The following is a 24,818-nucleotide window of genomic DNA, read 5'->3' as shown; positions in this document are numbered from 1 at the left end:
CCCCCCCCCCCCCAGTTTGTTTTGCTGCTGATTCTAGTTTACTGTTTTGTGCTTTAGGTAGTTGGGGTTTTTTGTTAGCATTCTTTTTTTTTTTTTTAATAGTTACTATACAGCCTTTTTCCTGAAGGTTTTGTTTATGCTTGAGAAGAATAATATTATGATCAGCTTTTGTCTTTTATTTTGTGCTGGTCAGATAGAAGAAATAAAGTCACAACCCAAAGAATTCACATAAATAAAACATGGGATTGCTTTCTCTACTGGAATGCTAGGGTTTTTCTTTATTTATTTTTACATGCCAGTATTTAAAAACAAAACTCAAATGGGCTTGTGTTGTGATTACTTCTTGTAATTGTACGCAAGTAAAGATAGAAATTGACCTGTCAGTTTAGATGAACAGTATATTTAATCTGGTTAGGTTTCAGAATGTACATCTATGTTTTTGGCCCATTTCTGTGCTTTGTGTGTATTATCCAAAACAGATTTTCCTTTCTGAACTCTATCCTAGTATTTGATCTTGGAAAATTTTAGTGCTTAACTTAGTAGATGGTCTCTGCCTTATGGCATTTGGTTTTGAAGATCAGCTTAAATGTGAGAGGTGTATGGGAGGAAACATTTTTTTTCTTTTAAAAGAGCTACTTCATAATAAAATATGAAAGTCACAGTTTTGTTTAGGTTACAGATATTTTTGCATATGGGTGCTTTCAACTTCTTATGTGTAAATAAGGCTTTTGTGGATTAACAAGGATGTTTAAAGTGCACATCATAATAACTAGGAAGCTGGATTGTTTTTATCAGACTAGTGCAAACCTGTGGGAAGAGAGAGCTCTTCCTGAATGTGGAATAGGCTGTATTTCCTGTAATTGTTTGCACCATCAAATGTGACCTGATTTTTTTTGCACTTTAGCTTCTCAGATACTAACTTTTATGATTCTAACCTAGATTGTTTTTTCTGACAACTCGTCTATTTTAGTTGTCCCCTTAGTGGAAAATGAGTAAAGTTGTACCTTTCTTCTTGCACTATTTTTTTTTTTAATAAATTGAACATTTCAAACTCTGCAATTGCACTCTGACCTATTGAAATTAATGGGGTACTTCAGTCTTACTCTTTCAGCAGATTGTGAAAAAATATACCTAAACTATTAACTAAGATCTCAGTAGTGTAATTTTTATATTCGCGTTTTGTTTTCTTGAACCAGTAAGTGGTCAGAACGTTGTACCTGATGGGAATGTATACAGACCAAACCTGTTTTTAACAAGGCATGACACAGACTTTATCAGGAATTCATTTTTCCTCTGTAAATGATACCTCAAAAACTTCTGGTTCCCTGTAAAACTTGTGTTGAAGGTGACTTGAAAGCGCACCTACCTTTAAATGTAAATTAAACTCTGCATCTAGCTTTTGGAGATAAATCTAATTTTGTGGCAAATAGGCTGCCTGTTTCTGACTAGCAGTTATAGCAAAGCTAGCTGTAAAAACATCTCAGAAGGGATTAAGGAGGGTAATTTTTTCTTGGATTTTGCTCTCTGTTCACTGTACTCACTGGGAAAAGTGATTTGAACTGGCAGAGCCCGGTGCCCAAAACTGCAGTTCTTTTGTCTGTCTCATTGTCTTAACCGTAATGTCTGCATGAGTTAGGACTGAAGAAATGTGTTCTGGTGTTGTAAATAAATTCTTCCTGAGAAGTTATCTGCTTACTTTTATACATGACCTTACTGTTTGTGATGATGTGAATGTAGCCTGGGCTTAGCTAGGGTTTTGTTGACTTGTCAGATTTGATGAAGGGGCATTGGCCACATTAGCGTGTCTGTTTTTTCAGTTGTATCAAATCTTGCAATAGGAACTCATAGTTTCATTACAAACTATGTCTCTTAATGCAAAGTTAAGAGATTAATATTCTTTAGGATAAAGGCCTTATGTTCACTGTTTGCCCGGAGAGTCTCAGACTAATTTTTAAACTTTGAGTTGTAATACTAAAATTGTACAAAACAGCATGCAACAAGAGCATTGAGTATTGTTTATCAATAATGCTCTTTTGAATCTGGTTCTTTAATCATCTCTAAATCTTAAGATAATGGTCTGAGGCATTTTTCTGATTTATGGTTGTCTTGTAATTATGAGGTTATAAAGCTTCTGGAACTTGTGTGCTCAGAAATGTCATAAGGGTTGTTCTGAGGTGTGGTTTGGTTTCCTTTTTTTTTGGTAATTCCTTGGCAGCCCCTTACAACATCAAAACAAAAGGTCCATTGCACTTCAGAAAAAGTTTATTTTGTTTTAGCTTGGGGAAAAATTGCAAAAAATCTGCTCCCCTTCCCCCCCAGCAGTTGAGTACTTTTTTTAAAACAAGTTATTTTTGGAACTGTATCCGCGACATTTATAGGATTGCAGTCACCTGGCGTGTAACTTACAAAGATGGGTGTTGTTTTAACTGATAAAAGTTTGAAGTTAGTAGACCAGTTATTTTAAGCTCATGTTTTGAAAGCAGTTTGTTCACTGTTGCTTACCAATAATTGATTATTAAAATGTCTGTTATCAGAGGGTTTTTTAAGTAAGAGTAACTGGGCTAGACTTAGCTCTGTACAAGAGGTGTTATCTTGTTTGTCTCTAAATTGGGAGAGACCTGTTTGAATTTTTTATAATTTTTGTTTAGTGTTACTTGTTCCTTAAGGTTGGAATAGAGTCGCGTTTTCCTCATCAGAAATTGTACACTATAGTTTCCAAAGTAATATAAATATACAAAAAAAAGTCTGCTACAGTTAGAAACAACTGACCATGCGCCAATTAGATTAGGGAGTGGCACGTGATGCTTTCATAGCACACAGAGGAAAAACTGAAGGTGTATTGGTTAATATTATGGTAAAGTGGGGAAGAAAAAAAACAAACAGCCACTGGCAACTGAGAAGCAATTAATCGATTTTAAGACAGCACTTAAAATGTCTTAATTATGAAAATGAAGTTTACATGCATCAAAAGAGAAAAGGTCAAGTCAGAAAAAGTTGGTGTTCGGCGAGTGCTCTGTGTGTGAGGAGAATGCTGGACACAAAGTGAATGGTTACTTTTGTAGTTGAGTAACTTTTTTTTTTACCAGATTATCTGTTTCAGTCCTTTTTAAATTAAAGCTTTCTTCCTCTGAGTACACTAAACAATCCCAAATCAAGAATGGGATACCTAAAAACTATTTGAACTTTGTAGACTTCAGTAGAAAAGCAAGTACATCTGAATTGTCTTAATTTGCTGTCTGTAACCTTAAAATGCTGTCCTTTTGGGGGAATGCAGACTAATGCAGATATCCTATTAATTAGGTGTATTGTTAGATGTTGATTTGGTGTATATTCTGTCGCTGACAGGATAAGACCTGTGTTAACGTTAATTACCAGACCATCCTGACAGCTCAGGCTGATTGAAGTAGAGCAGGAGCCTGCCCTGGAGACCGGTGGTTTATATTTGACTGCTTATATGGAATGTGGGGGGGCGGGAGAGAGGGGAGACGGGGAAGTGCCTTGCCAGGAAAGCTGTGAGGTGGTGAAATGCCCTCACTCACTGACCCTTGTATTTATTGAAACGTAGCTCACAACTTCTCGTTTGGGCTGTGTGAATTTTTCTGTACTGATTTTAATCAAAATGGGTATTATGAAAGTCTTCTCTTGATTTTGACAATTTATTGAAATTTAATAAGCCAGTGCTAGGAAAACTAGTAGGAACACTAAAACTGCCAGTGTTTTTAATGTCATTATGCTTAATGCAGTTGGTTAGGTAAGAAGAAGTACATGTAAGATACATCTGTGTCTTTGTAGCAGGGAGGATCTAGGTCTGCGAAGGACATTGGAGCTGCTGTTTGAATCCTGAAACAGATCATAGGTCCAATGTTTATAATCTGAATAAAATGCCTTTGCTTTGGTGAGACAATGAGTTGGGTTGCTGAAAGTTAAGCAACATTACATTTCTGCTTTTGACTTGAGAAAACATCCCGTGTTACCTTGCACAGTGCAATTAAAGTAATTTCTGGGTTTGGATTTCTTTTGGTTGTTTTTCTTGGAAATGTTTAACAGAAGTGGAATTAGTTTTTAATAGCAGAGCTTAGATTTTTGGGGCAGTTTGTGCTTGAATGAGCAAAGCAACCATGACAACTTTAAAGAGAAATAATACCCAGCTTCATTAGCAGAGCTGCCCCTCCACGGTGATATTCTTGTTTCCATGAGAAGGGTGTCTGAGAGCAGTGACAAGATGGTGCAAGTTAAAGTGCTTCTGTTTGGGCAGTTGTGTTACTAATCCGCGGTTGTGTAGGTCCGGTACTAGGAGTGGCAGATTTTCTTGGTACTCTGCAGTTAATTTAGCAAGTGTGAGTGTTCTCAATGAGTGTGGCAACACAGGCTCTTTTTATTATATTCTCATGGTTTAAAATACTGAGTAAAAATTGAAAAAAATATTTTCAATTACTTTTCATTTGAGAATTGATTTTTATACTGCTGTCAAAATAGTAAATTTTGCTTCCCAGATCATTGCAAAAAAAATCATTCTCTTGAAGGGAAATGGCAATAGGTTTTCTATTAATGGGGTTTTTTTTTGCCTTTTTGGTGGCGTATGGTTGATTGAATAGCACGCTGGAATTTAATTTTTGTGAATCAGTTTTTAAAATATTTTAAACTGTTTTGCGGCTGAATACTTGTATTTTACTCCGTACTGTTGTGGGTTAGGGAAAATTTTCTCTGTTCCCAGCACAGGGTGTACCAGAGCAGTGTTTTGATACTGTGTAACCTCATCAAAATGCTCTGGGAAGTTCCCTGGGTGGGAAGGTCCTCAAGATACCGCTTTTTAAAGCAGATAAACCATGAAGCAATTTGTGTGACAACTGAACTGACATCCGAGCATATTAATGGTGGGGCAGTTAACGCTTTTAATCATATATAACCCTATAAATGTTTATACTTCTTTAAGACTTTATTTGAAAAGGAAAAAAAAAATGCCAGCATGACAAACAATTAAAATCTTGTTGCTTCGCTGGGAAGTTGACGTAGTTCTGAGGGGTAATGCATCAGAGCGGCTGCTGATGTCAGAGCAGAGACAGGGAAAGAGAATACAGCATTTTATACCCTTATCTGGCGGATCGGACTTTGGCTTAAAAGGTCAGCTGATATTCTGGACTGGTCGGGCAGTTTTTGAGTTTAGTTTTTGTGTGGAGCTGGCTTTTCAGGCAGATCAAAGCTGTGATCGAACTCGCCGTATGTGATCTCAGAGTAGTTGTGTTGGCACAATGGCTGGGGTGGCTCGGTATCGAGGATACAGAGCAGAGCCTTGGGGAGAGAAGCACATTTGCTTAAACATTTACTTTAATGTCTGAAACTCCTAATTGATGTCAGCTGATTGTGCATCTGGTCCATTCAGAATTTTAAGAACGTGACTATTCTCAGGCTAGCTGACACTAGGTGGAAGCCAGACTTTGCTGAATTCTTTAGACCCTTCAGCTGTTGAAATAATGAACCTTATTGTTTTGTCTAATTCGGATTAAAGAACTGTTTTAGAAATCTCTGAAACTGTTAATTGGTCAGTGTGTCCTATCCTAACTGCAGTATATTTTCTTCAGTAGTGTCTAGGAGATGGAATACGCTTGAAATCTTAAAAAGTAAGCCACAGATCTATCTAGCACAAGCATTAATAAAAACTTAATGTTCTGGTTCATATATTTAAATGGCAACTCAACTAAAACATTCAGCTGATGTTGCATAGTGCTTTCATTTGTTTATCAGACTTTGAAGCAGTAGCAAATTGGTTAATATTCTTCTTAATGTGGCTTAATCTAATAACCTGCAAATAATTATATCAAAAGTTATTGCATAATTTTCAATTTTTAGATGCAGAGCAAGCCAAATACACTTCTGTCTGCTATGGAATATCTTCAGTTTCTTTGCAGGAATGGTGAGGAGGGGAACAGAAGGAAAAAGTCTCTGACCCGGTGCCGTTTGCTTTTGAGCGGTGTTGCTCATCTGCACATACTGCTTTTTGGGAGATTGTTTGTCTCATTTTAAAGGGGCATGAGCTGTGCCCTTCCAGCAAAAATTAACCAGGGATGTTTTTTCAAAAAGTCGTCAAACTGATGTCCTCTCTCCCTCCCCCCCCCTAAAGTAACTTTGCCTGAATACTACATATGTAATGTATTGACAAGAGCGTTCTCTAACAGTTGGTTTGTGTGTTAAAGTTGAAGGTTAAAATGCTGTAATAGGCTCAGCTGTCTTGTTTAAAGTATGTTGTTTTTACTGTGAAGATTGTCTGTGACAGCGAGAAAATGGTGCGTGTTAGATGATGGTAGGGACAAGTTGTTGGTAGTTCTTAAGTATCTTAAGCTTAAGTATCGTATCATCTATAAAGATAAGCATAGTCAGAGAGGCCCATATGTGGTCAGTTTACGAGGGAATTACTACTACTTTAAAGCACTTAAGGCTTTTATGGAAATCTGATAGTGCCTCTGAATCAACTTGAAGCAAGATTCCTTATACGGATTCTTTTGTTCCCACTTGTCACAGTTCTGTCAACTTTGTGCACAACTGGTAAACAGACTTGAACAAAATCATGGCATAGATGATACAATAGGGATCAGAAATTAATTCTAACCAAGATTTTATCAGGAAGACTGATTATATGTGTATTAAAACATTTTGAGAGGAAGAATGATACTTTAGAATCTCTCTTTTGGGTATGAAATTAGTGACTGCAATTGCTTTTAGAAGGGAAGTATATTTAGCTGTTGTAATATGGTTCCAGAGATTTGAGTCTTATATTTTGAAATTTCTTGCAGTGTTTTTGTGTTCTTTCTCTGTGGATAGATTTTCTTTTTGTGACAAGACTAACATAATCCTTTGGGAGAAAATCTGGAGCAAACATTATCTAAGGATCAAATCCACCTCCGGAGAAACTGGAAAAAAAGTACAGCTGGCTTTCTTGAGCAAAGTTTATTAAGCTTATGGCCTTCAAAGAACTTTTTTTATTTTTTTAGAGACCTGTGGCATTTAAGAAATATACCGATATTTTGAGGAGCAGGAAAGGGAAAAACTTCCCTGTATCAACTTAATATAGGGTTAATTGAGGTTAATTTCAATATGGATCAAAGTGTTTCCAATTTCTAATAATCTGGGTGTGGCTTCCAGGGAAGCAAGGAGTTGTGTGGAAGCTGTTTCTGGGTAATGGGATATTGATTTAGTAACTGTATGTTATTCATAACTATTCATGAGGAAGCTTGTTGGTTCCAAATGGGAGGTTTAATGCACATTGAGGGCACTTGGTAGTGCCGAGTTTTAATACTGTTAAGTGCGTTCAGAAAGGTATTCTTGCGTCAGCCTCAGATTAACATAGGATGAATAACAGAGCAATTCATCAACCAGGCAGCTCTGAAGAGTGTCAGCAAGAAAGCTGACTATGATGAATTGGGGAGAAATGGATGCTGCAGTAGATAGCCACTACAGCTAACGCTGGAGTGTTGAGGGATGGCAGTTGGTATTTAGGTGTACGCTGGGTAATTAAGTGAGGAGGGACTGCACTCCTTTGCTTGGCTGAGTAGAAAAGAAACGTGTCCCTTCTGCAATTCAAGAAGGGTACTAAATTCAACAGCTTAAAATGAGAGGTGGACAACTGGTTTGTACTTTGTTGAATAAAGTTATGGATTAGTAGTTTCTTGTAGTATGTAATATATACAGTTGAAACACAGCTTATGATTCTATGTACATTTTGTTTCTTTCTTTTCTGTTTCTTCCTGTTTTTTGCTTGGAAGGCAAAGGAATGAATATTGCTTGGAATGAAACCTGGATAATTTCCAGGCTGTTAAGCTAATTAATGAAGCTTAATGCCACAAATACGGATGCAAATACTATGCACCTATCAATATTGGTATAATGAAAAAATTAACTCGGAGGACATAGTACATTTTAAGAACATATTACTGTATAAGTAATTACAAAATTGTATGATATGGTGATCTTAAAACTGTTAAATTAATCAAATAATTATATATAAGGAGCAGAAAAATCAGAATGTTTTCTTGAAGTACTTACATTTTAAGCTGAGTTGTGTTTCCGCTTAGAAAATGTTTCCAATTTACAAAAGTAATATAGAAAAGTTAGCCTTCAAACATTATGAGGTTATACACCGCACTTGATTTAGGAAAGGAGAATAATGCTGATTATATAAAGGTGTCAGTAACTGTTGTAGTGTGAGGTCCAAGTAGCTTGTCATCTGGTTTGGATCATCTGTTTGGCAGAATATTTTCTTAGCCTAAGAGAGGTGGAGATACTTTATACTGAAGTTAATGTTTGTACAATCTAATCAAGGTTTCCTCTACATGTACTGTCTTTTTCCAACTTAATCTATACTATTTTTCCTCATGCTTGTCACACTGAGCTGCTCGAGCCACTCTTTGTCCTAACCTTTTCTGACATAGCAAAGAATTACAAAGCAGGCATATTTCATTTTGCAGCACCATCAGTGAAACTGCAGTCACTTGCACAAAAAGTAACATCAAAGAGATTTTTTTTTTCCCTAAACCTAACTTTAAGGGTTGAGCGATTGAGTGAAAACAAAGTAGTGTTTGATATGAGACCTCTGAGACCACGTTTTCTCTGAAGAAGACAGCATCTTTTTTGTTTGCAAAGTTAATGGAGCTAAGTGAAAAGCAATATGAGTTACCAGAGTGGTGTTTCTCAATCTATGATTTGCAGACCCACTGCATATGAAGAGCTGCTGAAGGTAACAAAGAAAAAGAAAGTCTGCTGTTGGGAGACTTAAATAGGCTACACTGAGCCTTCACCTCTTTGGGGAACTTTTTGTTAGTCTGTAAGTGGAAAAGGTTGAAGACCACAGATTCAAAGGCATTTTCATTATAGCAGTTGTCCCTGTCATTTTGAATTTTGAAACAAGAAACTTCAAGGAGATAATGAAAAAAAAATTGCATTCACCGTTATGTAAATTGAAATTTATTTCACCTGTCTGCATTTATTCTTTTCTTAGGACTTCCTGCTATTACACGTTTACTGAGCTAGTGAGTGTGATGATGTTTCAGTAGTTAACTGTCTTTAAAGGCATCTGTAGCTTTCAGTTTTTATTTCAGTAAAATAGCCACACTGTTGTCATTCCTGACCAAGGATATTAAAGCAAGTTCCAGATGTTCCCGTACCTTTTAGCAGTAAAAATTTCTGGATTTTTATTTGTCTCCCTGATAGACAGCTCTGTGAGCTGATAGGACCTGTTGTTTGGTGTTAGTGATAAATGAACTTAAAAAAAAAAAAAAGAAAAAAATGTAACTTATAACACTGTTTAATACATAGCAGTCCAGGTGCAGATCCTGCCTATGTGGTAAATCCGTTCTTTAAATCAGTCCTGAATATAAAGTCTTAATTTATAAGGTCCTTTCTTGTGTATTTAACAGATAGATAGAATTAGTGTAATTCAAGTCTGTATTGTTTTAGAAGCTTATAAAATTGTGTTAAAAAATAGCGTGTGGTTTATAGTTAGTGGTCAGTTTAAATATTGGATGCTTGATTTGTATGGTGGATTGCATTTTTTTGAGTTGTTAGTTTGTTCCTAAAAGAGGCTGTTATTCAACTGGAATTTGTCAGCTAAAGAGAAAATTGATGATTCTGTAGCTACTTACTCCATAGAAACTTAGATTATCTTCAATGTTTTGATTCTGGAGGCAGCAGAGATCTTGGCTACTGGATAGGTAAAATAAATATTAGTTTTGTTTTAGTATTTTCTGTCTGTTTCTACCATCTGTATATATAGACATGGATACACTCTCCTCTTCCTCGCCCTCCCCTTTCCTTTCTCTTGGAGTAGTGTTAATACTTCTCTCTTATAGTAGTAGGAAGAGGTTGCCTAGTTATGAATGTTGTCTATATGGACAAGATTTAATGTGATTAGAAATCATATTTTTTCTGACGTAATTAGAAGTTTTACATAAGATTGCTATAGTTGTAAGGCTAAAGGGGAGAGGAACTCTGCTGCTTTAGACTTCACATATCTTACAGTTTTTAACGTACTTTGATTAACTGAAATGTTCTTTTTATGAATGAAGAATATGTTCATTTAGGTTAAGAAATCAGAATTATAAATTTTTACTTTCAAGTATTTTTGTTAAAAATAAAACTTTCTAGTTTTAATGATAAATGTAATTATATTTTGAATTTTGACAGCAAAAACTAAATTCATATTCTGCTTTTAAAAAAGTATTATTCTTAAAATACAATATTGAAATTTACTTACAGAACATGGTGGATATCATCATCGTATAAACTCACATACAGAATTTTTTTTAATGCTGATTGTTGCTTGTCTTCTGGTATCTGTTGGTGTCATGCAGAGCACTTTCCTTTATACTAAACCACATTTTGGTTAATTCTACAGGTTTGACAAAACAGTAATCCTTTTCTTATTGTGGTTTTGGTTAGAAAGGCTCCAATCTCAGTTTTTGCTGTAATGGCAAGAGGTAAACACTGATGCTGCATTATCTTATCTAGTTGATAATTTCATCTAATAGTCCCGGAACTTGATGTGCCAATTGTTAAATGCACTGGGCTGTGAAATAATCGGAACTTCAGCTTGCAAATACCAAGCTATTGTTTTCAATAAAGTTGAGTTGAAATCAGCTTTCTGTGCTGCATTGCAGTGGAAACCAATTAATTACAGTGTGAAAAGATGCCATGTTTTTGTTGCCAAAAGAAAGTTTCTAGCATTATTCTGCAATATGAAAAACTGTTTGGAAGTTTTGATTGAAATTTAAGTTAATTTTATAGACAAATAGGCTAAAGAGCCTTTGATTGTTTAACTTCGATATGTAGAGTTCATGTTTATGAAATGGCTTCACGTGATTTCTCTAATTTATACTGCTGTTAATACCATGTAATATGTCCTTTTTGTTAGTCAATAGGGTCTAGGTGGTATTTCCATTGTATTTCATGTGACCCATCTGATATAGTGCAAAACAGTTGCAGTTTAAATTAAATCTTGCAGTTGTGCAAGATTTAATAATTTCTGATATGTGCCCATGATTTACTTAGTTTTTTTAACTTCAGTCAGTTAAACACCAGAGATTTATGGTTTAATAGGTCCTTCTTATGTTTTTAAAAGGCATCTAGAATTGACCAACTTTACTACTATTTCCAATGTTATTATCATCATTTATGTGGGATACTGGTTGCTTATCTGATAATAAAGTATTTTTGAAAAATGGTGTGAGAGAAATGCAGTAGTTAATACAACTGAGTAATACTTAAATAAGGTAATGTAAAATTAAGTCATACTGTACATATAGATTGGTTACCTCTAATACCACTTGATTACCTTTCAGTGTGACTTGTGCTTTTTTACTAGAATACTAAGGGCTTAATATTTTTAATTGTCGATTGCAAATTATCTTTTATTGTTTTACTGTAATTTAAGTCTTTTATTCAATGCAACACCAATATGAATTTAACTCCCATGCTTGATAAAGACTTGGCATGTGGCCTTTAGTTAGCTCTTATTCCTTTTGGTAGCTATGACTTTGTTGCTCTGTGTTTCCAGTAGTACGGTTTTGGTTTTAAGTACAAATTTTATATTACATCCTGCTTAGTTCAGATACTGCTTAAAAAAAGAAGCAAAATGAAGATGGGGCATTTCTTTTGATCCTTAGCAGAGGAGGACGTTAAAACACGTAGCATAGTTTGCTTGAATTGTATTTGCTTCTATGACTTCGATATCAAGAGACAGTGAATATTTGTTATTTTTTTTCCTGAGTACTTTTCAGGCTTGCCCAAAAACAGTTAAGGAAGAGTAGGTCATGTTGAGGTGGGAAAAATCAGTGGAAATTCGAAACCAAAGTTTTCAGGAAAGAAAGGGACACTTAATATGAAGAGCAAATATATGTGAAAAAAATATCCTGGAGAGTGCTTACTAAAAAATACAAATCTTTTAAGACAATTTCATGTATTTTAGTAAGGAGTGCAAGGTGTAGTCAGTATGAGGACTGATTTCTATTCTCAGAAGTGTTTTGATTAATGCAAGTAGACAAGTTTTAATGTTGATGTATTTGTTTTTAAACCGTTGACTTGTAGAAACACTGAATGTAGGAGGTAATGGTGACTTTTACTGGAAAAGTTGAACTAAAGGTACCACCTGTGAAGAACTTCCTCTGAGGTATGTCCACTGCTAGGGCTTTTTCATGTGAGTGATAGGTCCTTGCATTACATTGGAGACGCTAATGTCTGAATGGATGTGATGGCTGCCTCGGAATGATGCTGCTGCTAGCAGTGAAAAATGTCTTCCTCACGATTCTTGTGCAGCAGGCCGTGGAGTGCAGCACATTTTTATAATAAAGGTGATGAATTTAATCGCAAACTGGCAGCCAAATGGAAATTGCAGACCTTGATACTGGGAGAAAATTGCCTATAAAGCAACTCCTGAGAGAGCAGGCTTTAAATTTATCCACCCATTTCGACATTGAGGAGAACATAGGAATTGCAGGGTATTTTGCTTGGCCTGTTTAGTTCAGATGGATGACACTTCAGTCTACCTTTATTTAAGAACTAGATACAGTTTTGTGGTGTTTGGTGTTAGTTGTTGGTTTGGATCTTTTTTTTTTTTACATTAAAAAAAAATTGACCTTGCTGCTTAAACTTTACATGGTAAGGCTTTTGGAAAAAAATTTGTTCCTTTATTAGCTTGAAATTTACTCCTGTTATAAAGGAGGACCTAATATGCATAATTAATTGAAACTGCTTCACAGATTTCCCCTTATGTCAGATTTAACCCTAATGTGATTTGAGGTTTAAAGAAAGGCTGTTTGCAGCACTACACTGATGTGAGAAGCGGTGCCATAAATGATTTAACTGGTCCTGCTGGAAGTAGGATACTTTTTATAATAGTATGTAACATAGTTTAATAGATGCACAGCATTTTTTGAAGTTGGTACTGATATATTTCAGCAAATTAATCTCTTAATCTCTTATTTTTAGTAGTGCCAAATTCTCGTGTTCTTCCTATATGATAAGTAGGAACTGATTTTACAAATATGATTCTCATATATGGTAAGCAGTATATTAAAAAAAGAAGACAAAACATTCTTCCTGGTGCTTACTTAGGTCCTTATCATCTGCTCATAGAAATAATTGCAAATAAATTAATTTAGAAACATATACTCTTGTTGGACACTTAACTGTATGTCCTCACTGCCAACACTTTTGGACTGCTCCTTTGGGTGCTTTGGGAGATGCTTATCATTCAGGCAGAATTAAGAATGAATAGCATTGGATTTTGTTATTGTTACTTAGATGAAGAGAACAGAAACTCTTAATGGCAAAACATTAAGTGGCATTTGGAACAATCCTGTAATGATACTCTTTCAAATATTTAATTGGCCCAGTTTCTATGTTAAATGAAATCAGAAGTATAGTCTGTACTAGAATGATTCTCTTAGTTATATGATTCCTAAGGCAAAACTCCCAAAGGTAAAATATGGCCTGATTTCTGGGCCAACATGAAGAATCTTTTTAGTAAGTGTGTGAAACGGGAGCTACTCATTTCTTGCTCTTGATTTAACTTGGTTTGGCCCGTTAGAAAATCCAACCTGTTACCAATCCTGATAGGTGGTGGTGGTTGTTATTAATATTAATAATCTTTTTTTTGGTGGTGAAGTAAAGCTTCCTGAGAGGTTGTGCCCTTTATTACCAGAAGAGAGAAGGTTTTTTAAGTAGTTGTGTGGTGAAAACAGTTAGGCCTCATTCTAGAAGTTGTTTGAGTCCATATTCCTTCACTTGTATCAAAATAAAATGAATGGTTGACAAGTTTCTGTATGCGTTTCACTGTTCTGGATTATTTCTACTTTTCTATAGAAAATATTGAATGGAATTTCAATAACATATATTTTCTATATATATTTCTATATTAATTTCTGGTCACAGGAAAACTACGGCCTCACTTCCTTGAGAAATGTGCAGTAGCATTTATAATCTTGCTTTACTTTAAATTAATTTTCTGAGACTGTAGTAGATTCAAACAAACACATTAACTGGACTTCCATGCTTTGGTGTAAGAAGGGCCAACTTTTCCTTAAAATTCTTATACTGCAGGTAGGCAGGTTCAGATGTTTACAGACATCCAGAGTTGGCTGGTATAACTTTCACTCCTAAGCTTTTCATTGCCTGTAAGCGATTCAGAGGCACCCATTCAATTAGGAAAGACCAAGTATAGGTCTTGGGTAGAGTTGAAACTGGAAAGTGTATGCCAAGTTAACAGAAAAAGAGATCATGTCCAACCTGTCTACAGCAAAATAACTGTAGGACCTGGCTGTTTGTTTTTTATTTTTAAATTACTGGAAAATCTTAGAGACAAGTAATGGAAGATGGTTTTGAACTAATTTAGTAGCTTGATGATGCAAAAAGGAGGTTCTTATTTGGGAAGGGGTCCCTGTTACTTCCTTTCTGTTCATTCTGGCATTCACTGGATTCTTCGGTGATCTGTTTCAGCTCAGTAACCTGGAAGAAAGCTAATCAGGCAAGAGAAGAGAAAACATATGAGTAGTCTTTTGCTCGACTAGTGAGTTGAATTAGCTTACTAAGGCAGAGTTGGTGTGAGAGATGTTAAGGAACTATGCAGCTGGGAGTGAGAAAGAAGACAGCAGTGATGACTTCATTTTTCAGCAGCAGTGTGATGTTAAGTTTAGTAACTCTTCGTACCCTTCAAAGGAAGGTGGAGTGGTGTCGCAATCCTGACATTTTGGAGTAAGACTTGTCTGATGGTCCTGATTTCTTCTGGAATTTTGTGTATAGTTTGGGGATCCAGTCTCGTTCCTTTAGAGTAGTGAACTTTCTTGTAGTGTCATAATTTTTTTCTACTTTTTTACAGCTTTCTCAAGATCTGTTGTTTTTTTCTGGGATGTGTGGTGTGCTGCCTTTTTAACTATGCTATTTTTTACTTGTGTAAAGGAGAGCTGGAATAATTCCATGCAGTTCACAGTGATACTGTTCTTTCTTCCTGTTGATTAAACGTCTGTGTAGACTTAAGCCTCTGTATTGCCATCCGTCTTCCCTAAGTTTCAGATTAAAACCAAACATCCATAAAACCTAAAAACCAAAAGAATGTAATAGGCTCTTAAAAATGAGTTGCAACTCATGGTACAACTAGTGGTAAGATGTAACAAAACTGCCAGTAGTAACATTTTACTCTCAGTACAATGTATGATTAATGCTCTGTTTTCTTCAAACACTGGTGTAGATCGATTTTTCAAGTTAATTTTTTCCTACTGGCTTTTGTTTGTATTGCATGTATCAACAGAGAGCAAATGCCCATCAAGGAAAAGAGGGTATTCTAACTTCTTGTCGCTATTTCTGCGTGTGGTGTGCTCTTAAGAGCTTGTATGGTCTGTTTCTAATGACAGTGATTACCCTGGCGTTTATCCCCTGTAGTTGCATAAAGTCATGTTTGCAGTTTGGCAGTGTTGTCTGTATTATGTCAAAATGGGTTTCCTTTTGTTGCCTTTGTTTCATTCACTGTGGTCTTCACCTTGCATTTCAACAAGGGAAATTGGCTTGGTTTACTTTCTTTATGTTGTTCAACTTATCTCATCTTCTTTATCTTTTGTCTAAAATGTTTTTTCTTTTAGTTCTCTCCTTGTAACCAGATATATTGCGCTGACTACTTTCACCTCATTTTTCTACTTCCCCATACTGATACCTACATTATAAGCTTAGAGAAAGAGCTTTTTCTTGAGATAAAGTGAGAGATTCTCTGTACAGTGCCCAGTACAAAAGGTCTTCAGGCTGTTATGATACAAACTAGAATGAAGGCACTCTGTGTCTTTTGAATTTCTTATTTATTTAAACTTTATTATATCTTCTGTGCTACTCACTTACTCTGTAATGGTAACCGTTATTTTATTTTCAGCATGCTCTCTTTGTTATTTTCCATTATGTTTCTTTAGGAGTCCTAAAATTCATTATTTTTAAATATCTATATTATGCTATTCGGAATGGTGTGGACTTTCTTCTGAATTGTTACTGTTGAACTTTAGTATAATGTATAAGGCAGCACATGATTTTTTTCATGCAATTTACTTTGCGTGTAGCATTGGGTTTTATCTGCTACATTTTATATTCCAGTCTTCCTGAAGACTCTCAATTTATTCTAACATTTCATGGCTTTCATAAGTATTGTTTACTGTAGCCTTACTATTAATAGGTTAGCTTCTGTTTTGCTTTGTTGACTGAATTTGTAAAGCTCTTGTGTTCAGTTTTTGTCTAGTAAATACGTACCTTGGCATTTGTCATTAAGGAAGACTTTTAAATAGGGCATCTAGTGATTCCCAAGCTTAGGAATTGATCCATGAGTCTGATTATGGGACAAAATCTGTTAAATTGAGAATTAATATATTTTGAGAAATCTTCGTGAAAAACTTGGCAGTCCAATTTTTGTTGTTCTTAGTGTTTCATTGAGGTGTTTCTAAAACTAAAAACACCTCCCCTTATCCCCTTTAAACTTTTTATCTTTCATGTTCTTAACCAGACGTGAAAGTTGTATTAGGAAGAGATTATTTCTGAAAGAGGAGATTGTTTATTTGGTACTGTTTGTTTAAATATGGGAAAGAACTAATACATTAAGGTGGGGGTGTGAACCCGTAAAATTAGTCTTGCCTTTAAGTTGCCTTTCTTGCAAGAATGGAAAAATAAGGGAAGGAGTAAACTGAGTTTACTTCCCACTTTTACTGATTTCTGCTACTTCTCTAAATGGGCAAGACTTAGTTTACTGAAAACCAGAAACAAAGTAAGTTTTTGTAAGTTTCTCCAATGCAAACTAAACTATGTGATCCACAGTCTTAAAATGATTTGGCAAATTCTTAGTAAATATGAGAAGGAGTTTGCTTAAGTACACAGGTCTCTTTTGTGGAATCTTGCTGTGGAATGTGCTTATATATTGAGAACTACTGAAAACTTTAATTTAGATCTCCTCCCAGTATTGGAAATTCTGAAGAGATGTCCAGATATCTAAACAATTTGCTTTTCCTCCTTCATCATGCAATCTGCAGTACCTCTATCCTTCAGTTGAATTTCATTACTGACCTAAAGGGAAAATGTTGCAGGTGACAGATTATTCCGAAAAAATATTATGGTTTTTAAAAACTTATTTATTTTTTAATTTGCTCCTTGAGGAGTTTGGGGCCACTTACTTCAATAGAGTGTAAAGCCCCAATATTTGTCCTCATTTGAAGTGCACAGCTACAGTTTGTGGTTCACTGGGGTTTTTTTTGGTTTTGTTTTTGTTTTTTGTTTGGTTTATTTTGTTTGTTTGGTTGGTTTTTTACTTTTGAGAGGAAGCATGGTAGTTGATGCCAAAAATGTTGCTGTTCAAAGCTGAAAGAATGTACCAACCTAGATCTTTTTGTTGCGTACTCATCATATTAATGATGGAAACTGATAGAATATACTCATGTAAGTTTTTCTGGCAAGTTGAAATGTATTTAGCATGCATCCAGATTGTTTTGAGTAGTAATTATTACTAGTGTTGCTGGTTGTATTTCTAGTTCCTTGCTACGCTGTGTGGAGCTTTATGAACTTTACCTGGAGTGCTTGTTGGTATTTTCAAGAACACTTTATGGTCTGATAGACTGTTTCCATTTTCTAAAAGAAAATCATGTTGAAATGAGTTTTTAAAGTGTCAGTGATGGATAAAGGACCCAAAAAAAGCTCTTTTGTGCTGTTCCATTCTGTGGAGTTTTTCTGTTTGTTTGGTGGTTGGTTTTTTGTGGGTTTTTTTCACAACGCAATGTAATTGAAAGCAGTTGGATACTCTGCGGGTCTAGTGGCAGGAGGGGATTGACTATTTGCCTAAGCTTTTTTCTTCATTCTTCAAAGAGGATTTCAAAAGAGAATTGTTTCCCCCTGCAGCCTGTATATGGGAACAGGTGGGTGAAAGAGAAGAGTTGGAGGGAAAGAGGCAGAGAATAGTAGAAAATATAAGCCTGAACGGCTATTTCAGGTTTTGGCTGCTTTTGTACTCAAAGCTAATAAAAGTAAGTCTTGAGTGTTAAATGGGGGCAGAAAATGAAACTTTCCTACTCCTATTTGACATAGTAGGCGTTGAAAATTTTATTTCCGTTCTGGTAATGTAACCAGCTGTATGGCATTAGTAGTTGTGCATGGCTGTGATTTGATGAGCAATGGTTCCTCGGCTCAGGCAGAGTATGGTTATGGGCAATTAATGTTGGAAGCAGTAGTGTAGTCCAGTGCGTAGTTGAGGCCTCATCTTAGTTCCATTTCAGTACCTGATATTTAAAGTTGAAATACATCTTAGTATAGTGGTGGTGGGTTTTTTTTGAGGGGAGGGTAGGGAAGGTTGTGTGTGTGTGGCATGGTGGGGTTTTCTGGGGTGGTGGTGAGGTGGTTTTCGTTAAAATGCAAAAGATAAACCATGAAATAAAATTCAGGTAGTGACTTCATGGGCAGGCTAGCAAATGTGATGTTGTCTTTCATTGTAGTTTCTTGTACCAAACACTTATCACAATAAAAAGAAACAGACTGTTAATATGGTACCAGTAATCCTAATATTTCTGGTGCAGAGATTGCAATCCTATTTCAGTCATCCAGAGTATGGGGGGGTTTCTGAAGGAGGACATGAATTATGTAAAGTAAAGCTGCAGGTATGACCTCTGGAATGTGCTATGCTGTCATATATCTTTTAAGTAGCTCTGATACATTTTATGACTAAGGTTGCATTAAGTATTCTACTATATGGCCCTGTGTGTTGTATGTAACTTTGCAGAGTTACCTAAAACTTCTCATGACAAATGTGTGGTTTAGACTGAACTATACTGAAAGCTTCAATTGAAACAATGAAAAAGAATGAACATAAGGGGAAAAGTCTTAGTATTTTAAAAGAAAAAATACACTTCTTAAAAAGTTTGCTCTGAGAGGTTGCTAAAGTGAGTGCTTCTGTCATTTTGTCTAGCAGTCTGCATTGATTGATTCAAATGAGACAGATCGCATGTTTGTATTTGAGCACTTGAATGTCCAAAAAGACACTCCTCCTGAGTATGTGCTGCACCTCCATCCAGTTTCTCTTATTGAACTCTCTTACCATGGATAGATGTGCTTTACTCCAGCCTGAGAAGGCTGTGTCATTGCAGTGATATGAGAGAACTGACTCACTTTCCTGTGTTGTGAGCAATTGTTTTGCTTTCTTCTGAAATTTCAGCTTTTAAGAATTTTTTTTGTATTTTTAAGAAAAGTGAAGAAGATGCTGTGTTTGGACAAAAAAATCTGGTGATGCAGCCATCCTTTGTGGTTTGTGGACTGTTTGGAGGTATAAGGGAAATGCTGGGTAGGAACTAGAACTAACTGAAGGAATGAAGAATCGTATCTTCCATAGGTAAAAAAATGGGACTTGAGTATAGAGAAAAAGACACTTTGGGAGTAGGAGAGGGTTTGGGATGAGGAAAATGGGCAAAAGCATGTATCTCCTCCCAGAGCGTGGAGTAAACCAAAGTTTTGGAGTTTTGGCATGTCTTTTCTGTCTGGAAATATCTGTGAAACCCAGGGGCAAATTGTCTCTTTCTTCCTTTGCTGCTGTCAGTTAATACCTTATTTCATGTGGCAGAGGTCTTTGAATGTAAAAAAAAAAAAAAAAAAAGAAAAAGAGTCAGCTTAGCTGACTGGGTTGAATTTAGCATGTTGCCAGTTACGAGTACAATTGTTTTGTGACAGCAAAACTGATCCATAAGATGCATATAGATGAGGACTTCTGGGCATGCTTTTTTTCCTCACGGGAAGAGCGGTATTTCTCATACTGGAGGATCTCAGGCAGCAGTTCTCTGAACTATTTTCCTTGTTGTTTTTTTTTTCTGTTGGGGATGTGTGTGTGTTTTTGGTTTTTTTTAGGTTTTTTTTTTGGCAAAGGGGTCACATCTCTGTGAAAGGTGCTGTATCCTACTGTCTTGCTGCTGGATTTGAGTGACTGGTACACGTGACTTGTAGAATAATGATGATCTTATTTAGGAAACAAGGGATAAGTAAGGAAGAGAAAAAAAAATGATCATACTTTTGCTCCATGAATAAGTCACAATTACCTGAAAACTTGTCAATTATCTTAAATGAGTTACAATTTTGTTATGCTGTGTGTGCATGTTGTGCTGGATTTTGCTGTCTCAAAGTAAACTTCTTGTCATGGTTTGGGCAAAGAAAGAGGGAAAAAAACAAACAAAAAGTAAAGCAAAGCATTGTAAAGTCATGTTTCCTTTTTTTTTTTTTGTAAAGTACACCAAAGCATGCTATAAGTGTATTCAGTTTTCAACGTAAACATATACACTGAGTGTTTTAACAAATACTCAAGCTTGGTATATGGATTCTAGAATCAATTGTCTTGAGTATCTTGGGGAAAAAAAAAATCACATTTGCAAGTGCTCTCTTTGATTTCTTTATGGTGTTTCATGAGATTGTTCATAAAGGTCTACTTCCCAGAAAAGTGCAATTTCTTCAGATCTTTTAGAAAATACCTCTTGGTGTTGAGCAAGAGAATATTAACTTAATGACATAGTAAAGTGTAGACCAAGGCTCGGTATTTATTTACATGGAAAGAAGCTTTGTGCTTATTCTTGAAGGTGATGTCTTATTGATGCACTGTCTCAAGGCAGGGCCTAAATTTCTGGTAATAGTAATAATTATTGTTAGCTGTCTGGTAAAAATAATTATGGATTATAAATAAGAAGAATCACTTACATAGCAAAAATGCCATTATTAATTGATTTGGAATCAAGGGCATGTGAGAATATAGTCATAGTTTCCAGGATAGTTACATTGTGCAAGTTTAAAGAAGTTAGTAGTAATTTATCAAGAAATACTAACTTCTTCATGTTCCTGGAGAGAGTGCAATCAATGTCTTTTGAGGAAAGGGAGTGGTTTTGTTTTATTAGGTTTTATGACAGCCTACATAAACATGCCACTTGGAATCTCGTGGCAAAGTGCATAAATTACCTTTGATGTACCTTCATTAAGATAACTTCAAGGTAGTTCTGACTTGTACTGACCAAAAATACTTTGAGAGCAGTTTTGACTATAGCTACCTCTCCTGTCAAGACAGGTCTGTGCAATGGGGGCTGATGCTACGTGCAAATCAAGTGTTGTGTTTAAAACGAAGAAGGCTGATTAGAAGGCCCAGTGTAGGCTATTTTATTTTGATTAGTTATAGAAGTAAGAGTAGTATTGCTAACCAAATATCTGGTACTGTTTACAGAGTGGGCAGGCCATCTACAATTTCGCTATTCTTAGTGAAAGCTTCATTATGGTTGAAGGAGTGAGCATGGTTATGTCTTTATCGACATAAGAATGCACCTAATAGAGCAGATACTTTCCAAAAACTACAGTGTTATCTGTTTATCATGAAAAGGAGCAAAAAGGTTGTGAATCAACCTGATAGTGAATGGGATTTTGTCATAGTATAAAAATGCTCTTCATGGAGGTTTTTTGTCGTTGAAGAGCTTTAATTTTTCTTGAAGGGAATGAAACTTGGAAAGATAAGCTAAGTATGTTTTAACATACTTGACTGCAAATTAGGTTGAACGTTCTGTTCACTATGTGGAATAACAACAAATAAAATAGGGCAAATAACAGCAAGTACCTTTCATTGCAGTAAAAAACCCTAAGTAGCAATGTTCTTGTTTCTCACTTTATCAGAGGTTGATGCTTTAGTGGTAGTTGATTCTCTTCATTAAAGTTTTGCTGGCTGTGCATGTTTAGAAAAAGTTAGTTGCCTCACTGATTCCCTGCCTGCTGGTAATGTGTCGAGTCAGATGGCTGAACTAATACATGGTACAAAAGGATGGATAACAGATTAGTATACTAATATATCTCTTCAGATTAACTTAGTTTAACTCTGGAAAAATACTCAGGTTTAGTAAAAATGACAATTACAAACAGCCTCCTTTTTTAACCTTGAGGGTAGGCCTCAGTCGTTTAAGATTTAGTTTGATTGTTGCCAGGTTTCAGTTCCCTGGAGAATCATGTTTACATAGGTATATTTATCTTTGAGAAGATTATTCAGGTGTAGGTATTTGCAGTGAACTGCTCTTTTCCCTCTAGGTTGATGAAAAACGAGCAGCTTTTCAAAGCTGACTGGTTATCTTAATCACTGCAATGTAAAATTGAAGTTACTTAACAGTTGTAATAATGGGACTCAGTGACAGTTTTTAAGTAGTGCTATTTTCTGTATGTACTACCTAGCCTAAATACAAGAGAGTTTATCCTTTCAACATCTCAATTAAACTATTTAATGAAGTTACTAAATTTTTTTACTTGTATTTCTTATATATAAATTTCTGTCACTGATTGTGCATGTATAATAAATTACAATTTGCAGTGAGGTAAAGCTGTACTTGTTAGTATATAGAGTGTTCTTAATGGATTCTTTTTAAGACTGGTGCTTGAAATAAAAAACTTAATCTCAGTATGTATATGATAAGTGTGGGTCATGCAGCAGTTTGATAAAATATCTACATACAGAATTATCTTCTTGGGGTGTGACCTAATTTGTTGTAATTTGAAGACTGTCTTGGTACTGAATTGCTATCCCGGGCTATGTATCATATATATTCTCTGAAAACAGATCATGTTTTGAGTTAACAATTTTTTTACTACCAAAATCATAATTCACTATGGTCAATTTTTCCAAAATCATGTGTCTCAAATTCAGAAATTTTTTTTTTTACTGTTACACTTACTTGTGGCCAGTTAAAATCTGTTTAATTTCACAGCACGTGTTGCTCTTCTAACTCTTATTCTGGTGGCAATTGTCAGTTTATTGACAATAAGCAAACCTCTCTGGTTTTTTTGTGTGGTTTTTTTGTTTTTGTTTTTGTTTTTTTTTTTTACCTTGGTTTTCCCTCAAGCTAAGGTCTTTGTTTTTTCCTGTGAGGAGTTGTCCGTTTTTGCATGACCCAAATACCCTTTCATATCTTCAGTAATTTTTCTGAATGAGGATGACCGAAATTGTATACAGCGTTTTAATAGAGTTGTTCATGCAATTCTTCTGTTCTCTATTGAAAAAAACATACAGAGCTATGTCAATAATACTTGCTCTTCCACTTCTGTCATTGCTTGGACCCTCTGGGTCAGTGTGTGATTGATAATGGGTTTCACATCCTGTCAGTGTCAGAACATTCTTGGAGGGGCCAACCTTGTTTTGCAGAATTAAAAATTAAGAGTGAGATTCTACTTTCACTAATTCAGTTTTAGATATTATTCAATTCACCCTATATGAGGTTTTCCATCACCTTTGATCAACCTCCTTTTAATTCTACTTTTAGCACAGCTATTGTTACGTTGTTGTAGCTTATACTTTGAAGACCTCTCTAGGAATTATCATTTCTTTAGTTAAATTCCATGCAGTCTGTTGCATGGGAAGCTCAACTTAGAGCTGCTCAATTTTCTTTAACACTCATAGTTATTATGTTAGCCTAGCACAGTCTGACTTTGGTAAACTTGCAGTATGCTTTGTGGGCTTTCACGCTGGTATTTTAAGTTCTTCAACATTTCAGAGATTTGGCATAGTAATACAAGTGGACTAATGTGTCTGGCTGGAATATTTATTTTTGAACGAAATTTTGGAGTCTTTTCGTGCATGAGTATGTGTTTGGTTATTGTACGTCCAACTCAGAGTTTCCAGTTTTTTTTCTTTCCAGAATTCATCTTTGACCTCTTCTGTTCAGGTGACTTTGCCAACAAGTTCCATTACTTCATCAAAGTAACCTGTTTTGAAGTCTAAGCTTAAATAAAATTTGCTGTTCTTCTGTTTGTTCAAGGTTTATGACTTTATTTGATAGCCATCTCCTTTGAAGTCTTTTCTGCTTACTGAAGCCAAATCTAAACCAAGTTTTTGTACGTTGGTTCATCAACAACGTAATGGATAAATCTGTTAGTTTGTCACATGCAGGAATATTTGACTACTGCTATATTAAGAATTGATGTCTGTGCTAATTAAGCTTTGTAACTTAATAAATATAAGCTAAAAGATATGTTGGACATATATAATCTTTTAACACAGATGGGTAATACTTAATTTTAGACCTGTAGTTTAGTCAGCTGTGTTACCAAATTTCTTAAGCTATTATGGTGTTGCTTATGTATTTGGTTAAATTGAGAATTGTGATTTTGTTAGATTGATAGATTTTTGTTTATGTGCTGCCTAACTGCTTAAGGGAAGTCTTCTGATACTTAAAAGTTAGTTTGAAGTTGCATTGTGCATCTTAATAATGTATTTAATGTTAGAGAAGTGCAATAGTTAATGTATTTGATGTGGTGCGTGACTAACTTGTTGATGTCAATGTTAGTACTCCTCAAACAAAAATTGTTACTTTCTTACAATCTTGTGAATAAAATGCAAACAGAACCAGGGTAGGGCAGCCTGTAAAACAGTACCATGTGATAGGGAGCCATGTCTTTAGTAAAAAGTGGGATTCTATTACTGCTGTACATGATCACTTAAGAAAAAAAAAAAAGGGGAATGAGAGGAACTAGTCAGTCCTATTCAAATGGATTAGACTCCAGTGGAAGAGATGAAAGGCGTCAGGCCAGCCTCTTATGAAATAGTACTTTGTGTATGCTTTTACAAATGCTGGAATAGCTTTGTTTTGTTAGCAGGCTACAATTAAAGATGTTCACTTATAACTAAGCAATTTCCTTACGATTAGATATGTTTGCTTTCTCAGTTTTTGGTGTTTTGTATCTTGCAGTATTAGATAAATTTCTTTGTTGATAACCAGTGATCATAGTTAGTTTTAGATACAAAAATACAGGTACAAAACTTAGTGCCAAAATCCAGG

The 24,818-nt window shown here is 35.4% G+C and overlaps 1 protein-coding gene across 2 annotated transcripts in view; it reads left to right on the top strand.

The window, feature by feature from the left end:
- The first annotated feature begins 5,026 nt into the window (after positions 1-5,026).
- QKI (QKI, KH domain containing, RNA binding) overlaps positions 5,027-24,818 on the top strand; it is a 144,887-nt gene continuing 125,095 nt past the window's right edge. For both annotated transcript variants that reach the window (XM_014950607.1, XM_014950608.1), the window contains exon 1: positions 5,027-5,121. In XM_014950607.1, the coding sequence (XP_014806093.1) occupies positions 5,046-5,121 (76 nt within the window). In that variant the 5' untranslated portion in view covers positions 5,027-5,045. The remainder of the gene's footprint in view (positions 5,122-24,818) is intronic.

This window comes from Calidris pugnax, unplaced genomic scaffold (assembly GCF_001431845.1).
Source record: "Calidris pugnax isolate Ruff unplaced genomic scaffold, ASM143184v1 scaffold24, whole genome shotgun sequence".
Classification (NCBI taxonomy): domain Eukaryota; kingdom Metazoa; phylum Chordata; class Aves; order Charadriiformes; family Scolopacidae; genus Calidris; species Calidris pugnax.
This window is presented reverse-complemented; position numbering and strand designations above follow the sequence as displayed.